Raw genomic sequence first — 18,539 nt, 5'->3', positions numbered from 1 at the left:
TTTTGGGCAGTGCAACCCCTTATAAAGTAAACATCACAGTTATGTAACTAATCCCTGTAAGACCATATATTGATTACTTTTGGGACCGTGGGTCAATTAAGAAGGTTAGTTATTTAGGTGTAGGATTTTACCACACTTTACCATGACAAAAGCATTTATACAGCAGCTTGACCCTAGTAGCAGTCCCGCAAAATTACTGCTAAAGGTCACCAGCACCACTTTGAATCCAGCCCTGGCAAGGGCAGAAGCCATAGGGGATTGCTCCTGCCCTAGAACCACTAGACACCAGGGATTTGAACAGTTTGGCACAGGGGGAGGGAAGGCCTATGAGAGGGTGGGGGAGTGTTTGTTGGAAAGATGAGGCTTTGATGGTGGGGAGCTCTTAGGGGGTTTATGATAGGGGGAGTTCCTTGGGAGGGTTGGAGTTTTGGGGAAGGCTTTGACAGGGGCTTTAGGATGGGGGTTGTGTTTAGGATGGGGTTTTGGGGGACCCAGAAGAAAATTCTTTTAACACCCCCCCCCCTTTGAAATGTGGCCTGAGAGCATTGGGCAGTAGGATAGTAGCCTGATGCTCCCAGGCAGGAAAAATAACTCGTTTTGAGCTGGCATTATTTTCCCTGGAATAATGCAGCTTGCAGTGCTTTGCATGCATTTGTATGCTTTGCATCTTATTATTGTGTACTCCACAGTGATTTAAATTAAAGTGGATTATTTTTCCAGGAATTACACAGCTTGTGGTGTTTTGCATGCTTTGTATCTCATTATTAAGTATCCAATGGTAACTTCAATTAACATGTGTTAAAGTAATATAACCCATGTTATTGCTATTTAATATGCATTAAGCGGAAAGTAGTGCGCATATTATTGCTATAATGTACCTTAATAACTTCCCTACTTAAATGTCTTACAGAATAGGGAAGAAATAAGTACATTTCAGAGGTGAAAGGATTAAACAAGAGATTGCTTGTCTGCAACTATAAAGGTCAGCATGCCACTGCCCTGAGAGGGCTCAACAGACGATCAAGTAGCTTGGTGGGATTTGGAGATGAAGAGGATTATTGATGATATTGCCCTCTTCAGGAATCTATTAGAAAAGTTAAAAAGAACAGTACCCTGGTGTAGAGAGGATTTAAGAGTCTTCAAATGTCAGTCTACGTATCAAATAGTGTAAGACTTATGAAAAAGAAATGAGAGAGGAATAGAGATGTCATAAGAAACTTTGGGGCCCTTTTACTAAGCTGTGATAGGCATTAGCATGTGCCTACTGTGTGGCAAAAAGCACTGCCATGGGATGCGCTGAGGTGTCTCACAGTATTGTGCCCATCAGTGTGCGTTAATCCCGTGCTGAAAAATATTTCTTATTTTTCAGCACAGGAGGCGTGACTATGGCCGGAGAGTAGGCATGCTCTGTGCTAATCGGGTATCATGGGCACATTACCGCATGCTGCCCAATTACCGCAGGGTTAGTGCGGGAGCCCTAATCATTTACAAAATAGATGTTTGTAAGGGCTCCCGTGTTAATGGCCATGCGCTAATTGTGAAACTAGTGCATGACCATTAAAGAAAAATATAGACATGCAGCCATTTTACTGCTGTATTAAGAGTGGCTGCAGCACACGGGGAGCCCTCGCGCTCACAACAGACTGGCCACTTTTTTTAGCACGGCTTAAAAAAAGGGCCCTGTTATAAGCAAAAGTACCTATAATGTAATATATGGTAAGATATATTAAATGGCTTTTTTTTCCTGGGGTTCTTGGGAGGCTGTTCCAGGGTTTTGGTGGATGGTGCTGGCTGGAAAAGGTTTAAATTGAGTTTGGGAATTTTTAATGGAGTTAGGTGAAGAAAGTGTGAGATGTTTCTTAAATATGTTTTTTTTTTTTTTTTACAAAAGAATAACCCATGATTAGGTGGGGATTGTACTATAATATGTTTCTTGCTGTTTTGGGTACAAGTCAGGTTAAAATTGACTTAAAAATTCTCTATATAGTAAGTTTTGCATTAACTTCTATGGGGGGAAGGGGAAGCAACCTGGAGATTCAGTTAGGACAGCCAAGATTCTAAAACAGATAAGAAAAAAAACCCCTAGTCTTTAGCTGACAAGCTGATTGGTTGAGTGATGTCAGATGTTCCTCTGGGGGGGGGGGGGGGTGAGTTGCTAGGGAGACTGCTGAGCTGGAAGATAGCTGGCTGAGCATGGAGAGAGAGTGAGAAAAACGTTTGCTGGGTGTGTGAAATTTAAGAGAAAAAATGTATAGATTCTATGAGTTTAAAGTGAAATAAGTGAATAGAAAAGCAATTAAGACCCAGGCTTATGTGTGCCAGTTACTGAAAGTGAGCTGAGGTGAGTGTGAATGTTCCAGTGTTAGCACTGAATTTCAAGAGATAAACAGTGATTTAGGGTGAGAGAAGTTGTGATTTGTGGTGGGAATTGTAGTAAATGAGAAAGCCTATAAGGGTGTCAGGAAAAAGTGTGTAAGGATTTAAAGTGTGATAGAGGAGAGGTTGAAGGTGAATTTGATATTTGGAAAAAGAAGCTATTAGGCTGTGTCTGTGGGAAAGGTGTGTTGTTTGTGAGAGTTCTGAGTTCAGTACAGGGTTTGGGACCAGGCTGCAGGTTAAGGAATATACAGCCCTGCTTCTTTTTGAGTGTGCTGTATTTTCAAGATAGATCTGAAAGCTATGCAGGGAAATGTTATGTTTTTATGTGAAGTCTGTGAGATGGAATGTTGAATCACCATTTGAATATGGAATGGGTTATTGAGTGAGATCCCTGAATGCAGTGCAAAAGCCTTCGGCAGCATTATAGAATAGGGAATTAACAGTGAGAAATAGGCTGTGAAGTGAGTACTCCTGTAAATTATTTTGTTTCAAATAGAGAGTGTGGCCACAGTATTGAGAACTGATTAAATGTTACCAGAGAGGAGTCAGTGCCTGGACTAGCACAGGGAGTTCAGGGTTTTGCCTCTGTTTATTTTCTTTATAAGTGAGGTTTAGGAAGAAGAGATCGGTGAATTATCCTCTGCAGGATTTCTGGCTGAGCTCCAACGCAAGAAAGAAATCACCAAATCAATTCAAACACAGCTAAGTGACATTTGCAAAGGGTGTTGAAAGACATATCGCTTTTTTGTTGGTTTACAACATTTTAAGGGAAAACTAAAGAACAGAACAACATCAAATATAAAAAATCCCTGTTTTCATGACTTGCCTAAGTGTTCTGGGTTCAAGTGAGACCCCTGCACAAACATCCATAATACCTATAAAGACTCAAATTCTGACATCAATAGCAAGGAAAGAGTATTAAAACAAATATCTGATTTTGATAAAAAGACAATTTAAATACTTATCTGACAAGGTTCTTTTCTGCCTTTTTAGGTGATTTTGTTGAAAGAAACAGAAAAAGTTAAGGGTATACATGTCGTTTTAGATTTGAATCATAGGCGCCCGGTATAAGAGGCTTGAGGAGGCTAAGCTTCCCCAGCCGCAAGCCGACCCGATAAGCCTCTGCTGCCTCCCCAAGGTATCCGGAGCACAATGCACGCACCACAGCATCAGCACAACACAAGGAAAGAGCAGCAACTCGGCGAAACCATACAAATTAGAGCAGCACAGCAGCAGCCTGACCTTCCATTGTTTCTGAACATCCGCATTCCACCAGCACAGTAAAAGCCACTCCCTCTTCCCCGACTCACATTACTGCCCAAACAAACTACCTTGCTACTTGCCAGCGCATCCTGCCTCCTCTGACACAATTTTCTGTTTACGTGAAGGCGGGAAAAGTAACAGGGTGAAGGCTAAGTCCCCGAGGCAGGTTTGCTGTGATCTGTATGGTGCAGACCGCTACCTGCAGCACTGCACGCCACAGCAGAAAGACTGATCCACTGCTTCTAAGGCAAGTGTCCAACTGCTTCTGAGGGGGAGGAGAACCAAGGGAGAATGGAACCAGGGGGGAAGGAAGGGAAGGAGCGGGACTTAGAGGGAGAGACTGGCAGGGGGAGGGGAAGAACTAAGATGGAAGCTAGTAGAAAAACTAAATGCTCAGACAGCTAAGGTAGAAAACATTTTTTATTCAGAATTTATTAATTGGAATATGTCAGCTTTTGGAAATGTGCATCTGTGATATTTTGCTTGTAAGTTTCAATTTTTCTAGTATTGCTGCATACTGAGTCCGACTTCTTAAGGTAACTTTCCAGTTCAGTATTTTGCCTTCATATTTGTTGTGTCATGTGTTTTTCATGTGTGATCAAGATGCAGCATTCTGCTAGCGTGTAGTATTTGCAGCCAATTTTGTTTTGTTTTGTTTCATTTGGTTGTGTACTGGTGTTGTCAGACAATTATGGATGTAAGCCCTGCCCCTGGCCCCACCCCTAACCCCACCCCTTTAGCCTCCCCAAACAGTTGGGCCACTGACCGCCTATGATTTGAATGTTGAATAGGTTATTGCAGTTCTATTAAGCCACACACTAATTGTGAATTTGAGTTTATTTGAATGCAAATTTGCTTGCATTTGTATTTAATAAAGAAAAAAGATGTTGCAAATCTGAAAGTTTGGTCCTTCCATTTCAGGAACAAATCCTAAATTTAGCTTCTTTTCCTCCTTTATTCTTTGAGAGTAAAGGACGAGGTTAGTTTATTTGTTCTACTCCCTCGGCTGTGAGTGTGTGTTCCCTGGATATTCGCCACAACTACAACAACAGGTATCTGCGAGCACATTACTACAGTCCAGCCGAGAGGGGTGGTAACAATAACACCTGAATATAATGTACTGAAAACAGGCTATAGTCCACCCAAGAAATCAAGGATGGCCCATCACTTATTACATATCAAGACAAAGTAGGGAGATTTATATATCTGGCATCAAAGAATAATAATATGCACAGTTTTCAACATTTATGAAAAAATAGAGTGTTTAAGTAGAGGAAAGGCCTCAAGAAGCCTCCAGTAAATATTTTTGTATTTTTATATTTTTTATAATTTACTTTGGAGGACTGGACATCTTCATCATTGGCCTTAAAACCTCTTTAAATCGCCAATTCTATCTCAAAGTAACTGTTCTTTCTCTTAGTTACAAAAACTCACACCGATAATGATTTACTTAGCTTTAACCAGTGTTAGTCATTTTATCGCTATGTGCGGATTCCATCAAACCCTGACCTACGATGGCCGTCGTTTCGAAGACCTGCCTCAGGGTACGGTGGTTCGTACTAGTGCGGAGATATAATGAACCACCGTACCCTGAGGCAGGTTTTTTCATAAATGTTGAAAACTGTGCATATTATTATTCTTTGATGCCAGATATATAAATCTCCCTACTTTGTCTTGATACCTGATATCTGATACCTACACAGGGGGATTACCTCTTTTTTGTGTATAGTTTTGAACCATCACTTATTACCCCGTAATCAAACTTATCAATTTCTAAACTTCTGGAAAAGAATTGCAGCTGAACAACTCTATAACTTTTTAGATATGATAAATGTAAACCATCGAAAGCAACAGGCTTCCACCCATTGCACAGCCAATTGTGATTGGTATTACTGAAATTGAAATTTATTACTTCTAGCCGGCCCTTGTCCAGTACATCTAACTGTATAAATACAGATTCAGGAAAGAATGCCATCCTCATACCTTTAGACACGTCATCTGCATTTCATTTATTTATTTATTGCACTTGTATCCCACCTATTTGCAGGCTCAATGTGGCTTACAAAGATCTGTTATGGCAACACCATTACAGGGTGAAAGATACAATTGGTGTTAAAAGAGATCAAGGATGACAGTAACCCTCCATTGCCCCATGTAAGCCGCATTGAGCCTGCCATGAGTGGGAAAGCGCGGTGTACAAATGTAACAAAAAGATAGGAACTAAGCAAACAGTTATAGCAAGACGTCACTATAGACCACTCCTTGTTGCTAAACAGATTGTATGACATTAGTCTGATAGACGCTGATTTCTCTGATTTCAGTCTTACTTAACTAGCAGGACGTTCTGCATTGTGTTTAGTGATTCTTTATCAGATGTGGGGTGCCCCAAGGCTCTGTCCTAGATTCATTGCTCTTTAATAATTTTCTTACCCATTAGCGCTACTGCTTCAAATATAGGGATTTGTGGTTTTTATCTCTGCAGACAATATCCAATTACTTTATATTTTTGATTACTATGAACTACACTTCTTCCCTTGGTTCATTAATCTCATCCCATGGCTTTTCCTACCACCTCTATGCTGATGACTCCCAAATCTACCTTTCTACCCCTGATATCTCACCTTGCATCCAAACCAAAGTTTCAGCGTGCTTGTCTGACATTGCTGCCTGGATGTCTCAATGCCACCTGAAATTAAATATGACCAAAACCGAGCTTCTCATTTCCCCCCCAAACCCACCTCCCCGCTCCCCCCGTTTTCTATTTCTGTTGATGGCTCTCTCATTCTCCCCGTCTCCTCAGCTCGAAACCTTGGGGTCATCTTTGACTCTTCTCTCTCCTTCTCTGCTCATATCCAGCAGACCGCCAAGACCTGTCGTTTCTTTCTTTACAACATCCATAAAATCCGCCCCTTTCTTTCCGAGCACTCTACCAAAACCCTCATCCACACCCTTGTCACCTCTCGTTTAGACTACTGCAATCTGCTTCTTGCTGGCCTCCCACTTAGTCACCTCTCCCCTCTCCAGTCGGTTCAAAACTCTGCTGCCCGTCTCGTCTTCCGCCAGGGTCGCTTTACTCATACTACCCCTCTCCTCAAGACCCTTCACTGGCTCCCTATCCGTTTTCGCATCCTGTTCAAACTTCTTCTACTAACCTATAAATGTATTCACTCTGCTGCTCCCCAGTATCTCTCCACACTCGTCCTTCCCTACACCCCTTCCCGTGCACTCCGCTCCATGGATAAATCCTTCTTATCTGTTCCCTTCTCCACTACTGCCAACTCCAGACTTCGCGCCTTCTGTCTCGCTGCACCCTACGCCTGGAATAAACTTCCTGAGCCCCTACGTCTTGCCCCATCCTTGGCCACCTTTAAATCTAGACTGAAAGCCCACCTCTTTAACATTGCTTTTGACTCGTAACCACTCGCCTCCACCTACCCTCCTCTCTTCCTTCCCGATCACATTAATTGATTTGATTTGCTTACTTTATTTATTTTTTGTCTATTAGATTGTAAGCTCTTTGAGCAGGGACTGTCTTTCTTCTATGTTTGTGCAGCGCTGCGTATGCCTTGTAGTGCTATAGAAATGCTAAATAGTAATAGTAGTAGTAGTAACCTTAGGGGGAAGTTAGCAAGGTATAGTAAAAGGTGCACTTTTATTGCACTTTGTTTTACCATGGGAGTTAGCATCCTGTGGTATCCCAGGTTGCTACCCCTTGCAAGCAGCATTATTCCATCTGCCCGAGAGCATCAGGCCTCAAAGCCACCATCTGATGCTCCCAGACCTGACCTTAAAGAGACTCCAGGATTGGTCAGTGCCGCCTCATCATAACCCCCCACCTCCAATCACACTTCTCCCTCCTGGATCAAAACCCCCAACCCTGATCACCTTGATCATACTTCCTCCCCCTGGATCTAGTCCTCCCTCCCCTTAAGGTCCCTCTTCATCAGAGAGGACCAATGGGCCATGTACCTGGTGGTCTAATTGTCCAAGACCAGCTTATACAGACCACTGCAGTCAGTGACAGGCTGAAGATAGGACCCGATGTGTTGAACTAGATTAAGAACTGGTTGATGGACAGATGCCAGAGGGTGGTGGTAAATGGAATTTGCTCGGATGAGGGAAATGTGAGTAGTGGAGTGCCTCAGGGATTGGTGCTGGGGCCGATTCTGTTCAATATATTTGTGAGTGACATTGCCGAAGGGTTAGAAGGTAAAGTTTGCTTTTTAGAGGATGACACCAAGATTTGTTACAGAATGGACACCCCAGAGGGAGTGGAAAACATGAAAAAAGATCTGCAGAAGCTAGAAGAATGGTCTAATGTTTGACAATTAAAATTCAATACGAAGAAATACAAAGTGATGCACTTAGGGAGTAGAAATCCACGGGAGATATATGTGTTAGGCGGTGAGAGTCTGATATGTACAGATGGAGAGAGGGATCTTGGGGTGATAGTATCTGAGGATCTGAAGGCGACAAAACAGTATGACAAGGCGGTGGCCATAGCCAGAAGGTTGCTAGGCTGTATAGACAGAGGTGTGACCAGCAGAAGAAAGGAGGTGTTGATGCCCCTGTACAAGTCATTGATGAGGCCCCACCTAGAGTATTGTGTTCAGTTTTGGAGGCCGTATCTTTATAAGGATGTAAAAAAAATTGAAGCGGTGCAAAGAAAAGCTATAAAAATGGTATGGGATTTGCGTTACAAAACGTATGAGGAGACAGTTGCTGACCTGAACATGTATACCCTGGAGGAAAGGAGAAACAGGGGTGATATTATACAGACGTTCAAATGTTTGAAAGGTATTAATCCGCAAACGAACCTGTTCCAGAGACGGGAAGGTGGTAGAACTAGAGGACATGAAATGAGGTTGAAGGGTGGCAGACTCAAGAAAAATGTCAGGAAGTATTTTTTCATGGAGAGAGTGGTGGATACTTGGAATGCCCTCCCGCGGGAGGTGGTGGAGATTAAAACGGTAACGGAATTCAAAAATGTGTGGGATAAACATAATGGAATCTTGTTCAGAAGGAATGGATCCTCAGAAGCTTAGCGGAGATTGGGTGGCAGCACTGGTGGTTGGGAGGCGGGGCTAGTGGTTGGGAGGCGGGGCTAGTACTCAGAAGCGGAGCCATGATGAGGCAAGTTGACGGCGCAGGGGAGCGAGAGCGGACTTCTGCCGGTGCACATTTTCACTGTAACAGGATGAAAAAAAATAGGCGCCAGCAGAACTCCATTTGGGAGAGTGGCCGCTCCCCTGGCGCCCCACCTAGCTATGCCACTGCTAGTACTGGGCAGACTTCTACGGTCTGTGCCCTGAAAATGGTAGATACAAATCAAGGTCAGGTATACATATAAAGTAGCACATATGAGTTTATCTTGTTGGGCAGACTGGATGGACCGTACAGGTCTTTTTCTGCTGTTACCTACTATGTTACTATCATTACTATCGTAAATTATTTCACAGTGCTCATCACGTGGATCATGTCACACCACTCCTCAAGGCAGAACACTGTGTATGTCTGGGTAAAATTTAAAATTCTTTACTCTTGTCTTTAAAGGTCACCTACCTCTAGCCTTGAGATATACTACCAAACTTCTTACACCTTATTCGTATTAAATTTACTACTTTGTAGTTTCATCACATGCCTCCTAGTCCTAGTATTTTTGGAAAGAGTAAACAAATGATTCACATCTACCCGTTCCACTCCACTGATTATTTTATAGACCTCTATCATATCTCCTCTCAGCCGTCTTTTCTCCAAGCTGAAGAGCCCTAGATGCTTCAGCCTTTCCTCATAGGGAAGTCTTCCCATCCCCTTTTTCATTTTCGTTGCCCTTCTCTTTACCTTTTCTAATTCCACTATATCTTCTTTGAGATGCGGCAACCAGAATTGAACACAGTATTCGAGGTGCGGTCGCACCATGGACCAATACAAAGGCATTATAACGTCCTCACTTTTGTTTTCCATTCCTTTCCTAATAATACCTTACATTCTATTTGCTCTCTTAGCCGCCGCAGCACACTGAACAGAGCATTTCAACGTATCATCAACAATGACGCTGAGATCCCTTTCTTGGTCGGTGACTCCTAACATGGAACCTTGCATTACGTAGCTATAGTTCGGGTTCCTCTTTCCCACATGCATCACTTAGCACTTGCTCACATTAAACGCCATCTGCCATTTAGACGCGCAGTCTCCCAGTCTCGTAAGGTCCTCTTGTAATTTTTCACAATTCTCTTGTGATTTAACAACTTTGAATAACTTTGTTTCGTCAGAAAATTAAATTACCTCGCTAGTTACTCCCATCTCTAAATCATTTATAAATATGTTAAAATTCAGCGGTCCCAGCACAGACCCCTGAGGAACCCCACTATCTACCCTTCTCTATTGAGAATACTGACCATTTAACCCTACTCTCTGTTTTCTATCCTTTAATCAATTTTTAATCCACAGTAGGACACTACCTCCTATCCCATGATTCTCCAATTTCCTCTGGAGTGTTTCCTATCCCTTGACTCTCCATATCCCATGGCTTTTCCCACACCTTCTGGCAATGAGTTCCAGAGCTTAACTATGGGGCACTTTTACTAAAATGTGTTAAGTACTAACATGAACTTAACATGGGAAAAAAGGCTTACCTCAAAACACATTAACGCATTTTGTGCTAATTTGCCTGTCAGCATGCACTAATCATGTGTACTTTTTTTTTTTGTTAACACAGGAGCATGTTGTGTCTTCTAAATATTTTTGCAGGTCTGGCACGCAAATGGAAAAATTAGCATGGGACCTGCTGCTTAAAAATGGGCTTAACACACGGGAAAGTCCCTCATTAAAATGCGTTAAGCCCATTTCTTAATTCATTTTAGTAAAAGAGCCCCTATATTTAGAGCGAAACGGAGGCATTACAGTTGACACAGGGACAAAGTTTGTCTCCGTCCCCTGGGTTCTGTCTCCATCCCCACTCCATCCCTGCAGGTTCTGTCTCCATCCCTGTCCCGTCCCCATGGGCCCTGTCTCCGATCCCGCCCCGTCCCCACAGGTTCTGTCCTCATTTGCAGAAGCCTCGAACGCTTATGATTTTATATTTAAATCTTTTTATTAAAGTATAAAAAGGAACAATATGCTGTGCAATTGTTGTTTATAAATCGCAAATAGAAAACAATAATAAAAACGAGCAACTTGTCTTCTTAGAAGATGTGCTGGTAGCAGGAATGTACAGGATCCCCCCCTGCAAATTTTGTTAGTTGTAGCTAGCATGTTTGCTTGTTTTTTCAAAACATCAAAATATTATCGTCTGCATCACTCAAACATAATTAACAGTCCAGTTCGTTAACAGGCGTCAAAGTAGAAAATGACACATCCTCACGGGCTCTGTCCCCATCCTGTCCTGTCCCGTGGGTTCTGTCCCCATCCCCACGGTTAGCATGGGTCACCGTTCCCGTATCACTCTCTAATTACAATATCCTTTGTTTTATTCTCTGTTCTATAATTAGGATTATTCACTCTTATTTGCATCACTTTGGACTTGTCCACATTAAATTTCATTTGCCATTCGGATGCTCAGTCTTCAGTCTCCCAAGGTCCTCCTGCAATTTCCAACAATCCGCAATCAGTTTAACAACTTTAAATAATTTTGTGTCATCTGCAAATATGACCCATCCCCATTGAGATAGCTGGAAATGTAACCCCTGTACTCTGTTTTCTTTTAACCAGGTCCCAGTCCACAAAAGACATTGCTTCCTATCCCATGGCTTATTAATTTCCTTTTTATGTGGGAACTTTGTCAACAGCTTTCTGAAAATCCAAATATACTACATAAACTGGCTCTCCTTTACCCCAAACTATGTGTGACCCACCGAGCAAAAAGTTACTAAAAAAACAGGTATGTGACTTATTTATACCAGAAGATAGAGGGATATCAATTGCATAATCCTGGAAAATTTCAGCCTGAGGTATGGACTAATTATGTCTTAAAAAAATAAGAAACAGTTATCAATAATAACCCAGAAATCACATACCTCATTTTTTTTTGTTACATTTGTACCCTGTGCTTTCCCACTCATGGCAGGCTCAATGCAGCTTACATGGGGCAATGGAGGGTTAAGTGACTTGCCCAGAGTCACAAGGAGCTGCCTGTGCCTGAAGTGGGAATTGAACTCAGTTCTTCAGGACCAAAGTTCACCACCACTAACCACTAGGCCACTCCTTCACTCATTTTAGGTGCCTACAGCTTTTAGGGTGTAGAAAAATATTAAGGGGTGCTTTACAAAGGTGCATTAGCATTTTTGTTGTGCGCTAAAAATAAGCACACACTAAACGTTAGAGACGCCAATATATTTTTATAGGCATCTCTAGCATTTAGCACGTGGTAATCACTAGCGTGCATTAACAATGCTAGTATGCCTTTGTAAAAAGACTCCTAAAGTTGTGACAAAAAATTGCATAGTTCATTCTATTGACCCTATAGTATTTGTGGCAGGGCATTTTCGATACGTCTAAGTCCGGATTGAGCCGTTTTACTGAAAACATCAAACCCCCCCCCCCCCCCATCTAGCTCACAGCCATAATCGAACCAGAAAAATGCCAAAATTTCTGATTGGATTATGGCTTTGAGCTAGACGTTTTTATGCTCAATACGTCCATCTGTAAGTATCATTTTCAGAAAAAAAAGTCCCAAGGCAAAATAAAGAAAAACAAGCCATAAGGACATCGGTCTGGCACCATTCCTAGTAAATTGACCATATAGACATTCCAACAGTGCAGCGGGGCAGCCTAGTGGTCAGTGCAGTGGTGTACCAAGGGGGGGCAGTGGGGGTGGTCCGCCCCGGGTGCACGCCGCTGGGGGGTGCTGCGGCGCGTGCCTGTGGGCTTCGACTTCGCTAACTTCGCTCGTTCGCTGCAGCTCCCTCTGCCCCGGAACAGGTTAGTTCCTGTTCCAGGGCAGAGGGAGCTGCAGCGAACGAGCGAAGTTAGCGAAGTCGGAGCCCACAGGCGCGCGCCGCGGTACCCCCCCCCCCCAGCAGCGTGTACCCAGGGGTGGTGTCATTTCACCAGGGGGGGGGGGGAGGTGTCATTTCGCAGGGGGGGGGGGGCGCATCAGCGATCCGCTCCGGGTGCCATTCAGGCTAGGAATGCCACTGGTGCAGTGGACTTCACATAAAGGGACCCAGCTACAAATCCCACCTAAACCCCTTCATATTGTATTATGAGCTTTCCAGGACAGAGCAAACCTACTGTACCTAAAGGTCCCCCACTACAATAGACCTCAGGCTTGCTGGCCACGTATATTTAGGTATAGGAAATATTTCTATGTTCCAGGAGGGCTCACATATTTGTGCTGAAATTAAAGAGTTAAATTGAGAATTGAACCTGGGTCCAGTTGTTCAGTATCCACTGCACTGACTACTAGGCTATTTGATCCACTTGATTGCTGCTTTCTTAGGAACAGTCATAATATCTGAAGCTGTCATCTGTGGTATAGCCATGGGGGTGGGGTGGGGCTTGGGGGCCTGAGCCCCCCACTTTGGGCTCGGACCTCCTCTAGAACTGCAGCACCTCTTTACCTCTGCTGGGGGGATGCTGAAGCCCCGCCAGCCAAATAAATACAGTGCAGCTGCTCCCCTCCTGCTCATGCTGCTTCCTTAATGCAGAAGTCAGCTCATACACATACCTGTGGTGAGGTTTTGCAGTTAACAGGCATTTATATAAACATTACCAGCAAAATTTCTGCAGCAAAATCTCTAGAAGAAAGAGAGTGCCCAGCATGTGGGAAGAAACTGCCCTGTCATGAACATACTTCAATGCAGTGGAATATAATGTAGAAACAGGTTAACTATACAGTACTTTGAAAGTTCTGCAGTATTTGTCTGCCTTGCCATTAACATCTATTGCATTAACCCTATCTCTGCCTCCTGTGAAAATAAATAAATAAGGAAAAATTTAACTAAAAATGATAAAAAGAAACTGCTAGATTGGCTATTCTGAAAATATTTATAAAATATACTATTTATAATCACCAAAACTCTGGCTAATGACATTTTCTTTGTATACTTCACATGGTCTCAGGGGCCGCAGGTTGCCCACTTCTGGACGGTTAAATAGTCTTAAACTGGCTAAGTGTAAATATTCAGCACAAGATAGCCGGCTTGAATATTAGTGCTTAGTAGCTAGCCTGGTCACAGGCTATGTTGCGTGACATAGCTGGTTAGTACCAATATTCATTAACTGACTGGCTAAGTTTAGCTGCCAGATAGATCTGCATAAATAGCAGGTCTGTCTTAGGTTGCTATAACTTAGCCGGTCAACCAATAAATATTGGTTTAACCGGCTATGTTCGTAGCAGCCAGAAAACATGGAAATTCAGTGCCGGATATAGACTATATAGTGTGACCAAATTTGCACGCGCAAATCTAGTTGCATTTCGGATTTGCGCATTCGATTTAATTACATAGCAAGCCAATCAGCACTGATAATTGCCACTTAACAAGCAATTATTGGTACTAATTGCCAGTAACTAGAATTTACACATACAAGTTGCTATGCATATTCTGTAAATTGGTGCATGGAAATTCTAATGCGTGCTGCCAAAAAAGGGGACATGGTGATGGGTGTGGAATGGGTGGACCGTAGGTATTTCAAAAATCCACGTATACAATTATAGAATACACCTGATCTGCGCCTAACTTAGGCACCAAGTTTTACTTGGCATAAATGGATGCGCCTAGACTTAATTGCAGACATGGCCACTAGGCATATTCTATAAACTGGCTAGGTGTATTCTATAAACTGCACTTAAATCTAGGCCTGGTTCATAGAAAACACCTAGATGGAACTATTTTCGGTGACAATTTTGCAGGCGCCGTATATAGAATCTAGTCCTTTGTGTGTGAATTGTGCTCCCCATTTATACACCACCCAAAGTCCACCCATGTGAATGCCCACCTGTAAACTATGCACCATCGAATATTGGTGCATACTTACTGAATGTAGATTGAAAACGGTGATTTACAGACATAGGTGTCAACATTACATGTGTACATGACGTGTACATGTTCATATGTGTACTGGCATTTACACACGTACTTGCCACCTAAATCTAGGCTGCTTCTTATAGAATAACCCCCTAAGCATTTAACACCTAACACATGGTGGGTGGGAGGGAGGCAGCACCGCGGGAGTGGGGGCATTGGTGGCAGTGGCAGCAGCATGGCAGGGGGCAGCAGTAGCATGGCAAGGGGAAGGCGGCAGCAGCATGGCGAGGGGGGATGTGGCAGCAGCATGGTGGTGGTGGGGGGGCAGAGTAGTCTCAGTGCCCATGAGCCCAGAGTACTCTCAGTTCACCCCTGTTAAATAGGCACCTTAATGTCAGCTTTTAAAAAAAACCCTGCCCCAGTCTCTTTGTAGTATCACTTATGACCCCTTTTTTCCCTCTATCCCCATTTTCCTTTAATCCTCATTCCCTCCTTTCTTGTCATATTGCACAACTTCCTTGCTTTCTTTCCACTGCATCCACTATCACAGCTTCCTAACCCCTGAAATGTGTTTCTTTCGCTCTCAAAATTCAGCTTACCTCAGCGGAACTGACTGAAGAAGTATTGTTCAGTGCTTTACGCAACAAATCTGCAAGAGAAACATATCATCTCTTTCAGCAGTACAAGGTAATATGACAACATTCCCAGTGACCGAGTAAAAGCCTAAAATGAGACTAACAGAGTCAGACACAATGACACATTAAGTGAGTAATACATTGTTGGAGCAATAGGCCAAGGCACACACCCTCACAAATGTCCTGTTATGGAACTCATGCAACCTCCCCTTAATTATGGCAATAAAAATCATTACAACTTTATCTCTGGGGTAACAAATTATATCTGGTTTCAAGGTATCTGCACTCCTCCAACTTTGAGTCCAACCCAGCCTGCCAAATTACTGTTGTCATTGTTCAATGTACTAATCCAAACTTGCCCAGAGACCTATCAAACATAACATACAAATCCTTCACATCTGTAGGTCAAGGTGGACTCAGTGTGATGATGGTTGGAGGAGTGTATTATAAAGGAGATGGATCCTACACTGGATAATGCACTTGGTCTGAGAACTACACATAAAAACTTAGTTTATATACACATTTAATTAAGTAGATATTTAGGTTTCTTTATATTAATTGCATTCAATAAAAATCATTAGCTAAAAATAAGTGTGCGCTAAATGGTAGAGATGCCCATATATTCCTATGGGTGCCTCTATCATTTAGCATGTGCTAAAAATGCAAACACACCTTTGTAAAAGGCCCACTTTGAATATCCACACCTCTAATTTTAGCTATGCCCTCTACCGAGAGGAATTATTTCATTTGAGTGGCTTTTATCTGGTTAACTCACGATGACTGGACCCTGAGGGAATATTTAGCGGCACTTATCCAGCAATTGAGTGAATGGTTCGGGGGCAGGGTCAAGGCAGATTTGGCACTTAACCAGCTAAATGCTGAGATTCAGCCCTGAACCAGATAAGTTAACTGGGCAAATAGGACCACATGAATAGCAGCCCTATCTTTGCCTGGTTTAACTTATCCAGTTAAGGGCTGAATATTGGCACTTATCTAGTTAAGTGCTGGCCGACCACACATACCCGGATATTTAATGCTGGTATTTAGACATGTCCTGTATTTGAATATCTGGACTTAATTCCTTCTCTATTTCTGAGTCCTTTTCATGTATCTGCCCCATCTTAGGGGATAAGTATCCCTCTATGTTCCATTATCATACAGGAACCCACTTACAGGACCAGTCTAAGCAATTGCAGGGCCCTGTGCAGACCAGTTCAGTGGGCCCCCCCCCCCCCCCCCCCGCTTGTGCCCAGGGCCGCCGAGAGACTGGGCCAGGCCTGGGGCAAGGCCGCCGCCGCTCCTCCCGAGGTCGCTGCGGCCGCTCCCTCCTCCCTCCACCCTCCCGAGGTTGCCACTCCTCCCCTCCACCCGCCCCCCTCCATCCACCACCGGGCCGGGCTCCCTGCATTGAAATCACAGTGCCTCTCACCTCCGTGTGAAAGCGCTGCAGGCAGCAGCAGATTGCCTCCCTTTGGGCCTCCTTCCTTCCCTGTGTCCCGCCCTCCCAGAAGTTATGTCAGACAAGGGCGGGACACAGAGAGGGAAGGAGGCCCGAAGGGTATCCTGTTTCCAACAGTGGCCAATCCAGGTCACAAGAACCTGGAAGAAACCCAAATAGTAGCAACATTCCATGCTACCAAACCTGGGGCAAGCATTGGCTTTGTCCATGTCTATCTAAATAACAGAATATGGACTTTTCCTCCAGGAACTAGTTCAAACCTTTTTTAAACCCAAATACGCTAACCACTGGCTTACCCCCAGATTCTCTATAGGTTGCCCAGAGTTGGGTGCTGAAACTTGCGCATATCTCAGATCTGCCTGTAAATACATTGTTTTAATTGGTGCTAACAATTACTATCATTAACAGGGGGTTACATGTGGGTCTTGGCTTTGCGCACTCCTCTAATAACTGTGCCCAATTATTCTCATGCACATCTAAAAAGGGTACATTCTAAAGGGAGGGGCATCGGCGGGTCAGGGGCAGTCCAAGAAGTTAGACACAGTGTTAGAAAATAATGGTTATCTGTGCCTAACTTTGGGCGTGGGAATTACACCAGCTTCTATGAGACGTAAGTCCCACGCCCTCTTACGCACTGAGCCCCTATTCTCTAAAGCTCGAGTGCCCTCTTTGAAATAGGGGCTCAGTGCAGATCCTTTTGGTGTCTAACTTTCAGTACTATATATTGAATTCCCTCCTTAGTGTGTAAAGGCAAGGAAGACGTTCACAGGGGAGAGGCATGGGCTTGTCATAGGTTGGGCCAGCATTTATATAGGCTGCTTATAGAATACTGTATGCTACACCATAAATGCCTAATTTAGGGGCACTTTTACATAGGCACATAGGCATCTACACATATCCAAAGTGCATCAAATTGGCACTACTATCCAGCTATCGCGTGCCCTGGGTGATAATTCCATTTTTGGCTTGCACCCAGAACATTCATAGGATGTGGAGGAGTGGCCTAGTGGTTAGAGTGATGCCGCTAAATCAATGGGTGATGGTAATGTCTCAGGCCAAAAATGGATGCACGCTGGTTTTCATTTTGTCGCACGTCCATTTTCCGGCACATTAAAAAAATGCCCTTTTTCCAGGCGCGCTGAGGAAATGGACCAGTGCGCATCCAAAACACGCGTCTATATCAGCACAGGCCACTTTTGGGTGTGCCTCAGTAAAAGGACCCCTTAGGCATGTGCATTTACCCCAGCCATAGACCTTGTGTAGGTGTGCACATCTACATTGAGACACAACAATTCCAGCTTGCACTAGTATTCCAAAAGAGGATACCAGGATGACAGAATCTGTATAAATATTCATTCAAAATACTTTCTCAAAAAACAAGCTTAAAGTACTTTATAATCAATATAACACTTGTGGAGTACAATAAACTTGAAAGGGAAAAAGCCTCAGTGCCTTCACCTCCACCTCTCAAAGCTTACAAGGAGGAAGGACTTAACAAGGGTCAATTTTTGTCACAGGCATAAAAAACACTTTCATAAAACAATTGTTAAGACTCCACTCATGTTCAATTGCGCTGGATCCAAAAACTCATACGTGACTCAGTAGGAGAGAAAGACAAAAACCCAGCTTTCAAAAAACAAGTGCTCTTCCACTTTAAATAGTGCAATTGATCATGAATAGAGTTTTAACGATTGTTTTCTTGAAAGGGTTTTTTATGCCTGTGACAAAAATTGACCCTTGTTAAGTCCTTCCTCCTTGTAAGCTTTGAGGGGTGGAGGTGGGGGTTCTGAGGCATTTTCCCTTTCAAATGCATTGTACTCCACAAGTGGGTATTGA

General features: G+C 43.4%; 1 protein-coding gene across 3 annotated transcripts in view; it reads right to left on the bottom strand.

The window, feature by feature from the left end:
* PROM2 (prominin 2) overlaps positions 1 to 18,539 on the bottom strand; it is a 187,496-nt gene that overhangs the window by 158,286 nt on the left and 10,671 nt on the right. For all 3 annotated transcript variants that reach the window (XM_030201635.1, XM_030201636.1, XM_030201634.1), the window contains exon 2: positions 15,209 to 15,258. In XM_030201635.1, the coding sequence (XP_030057495.1) occupies positions 15,209 to 15,258 (50 nt within the window). The remainder of the gene's footprint in view (positions 1 to 15,208; positions 15,259 to 18,539) is intronic.

Source organism: Microcaecilia unicolor, chromosome 4 (genome assembly GCF_901765095.1).
Source record: "Microcaecilia unicolor chromosome 4, aMicUni1.1, whole genome shotgun sequence".
Taxonomy (NCBI): domain Eukaryota; kingdom Metazoa; phylum Chordata; class Amphibia; order Gymnophiona; family Siphonopidae; genus Microcaecilia; species Microcaecilia unicolor.
This window is presented reverse-complemented; position numbering and strand designations above follow the sequence as displayed.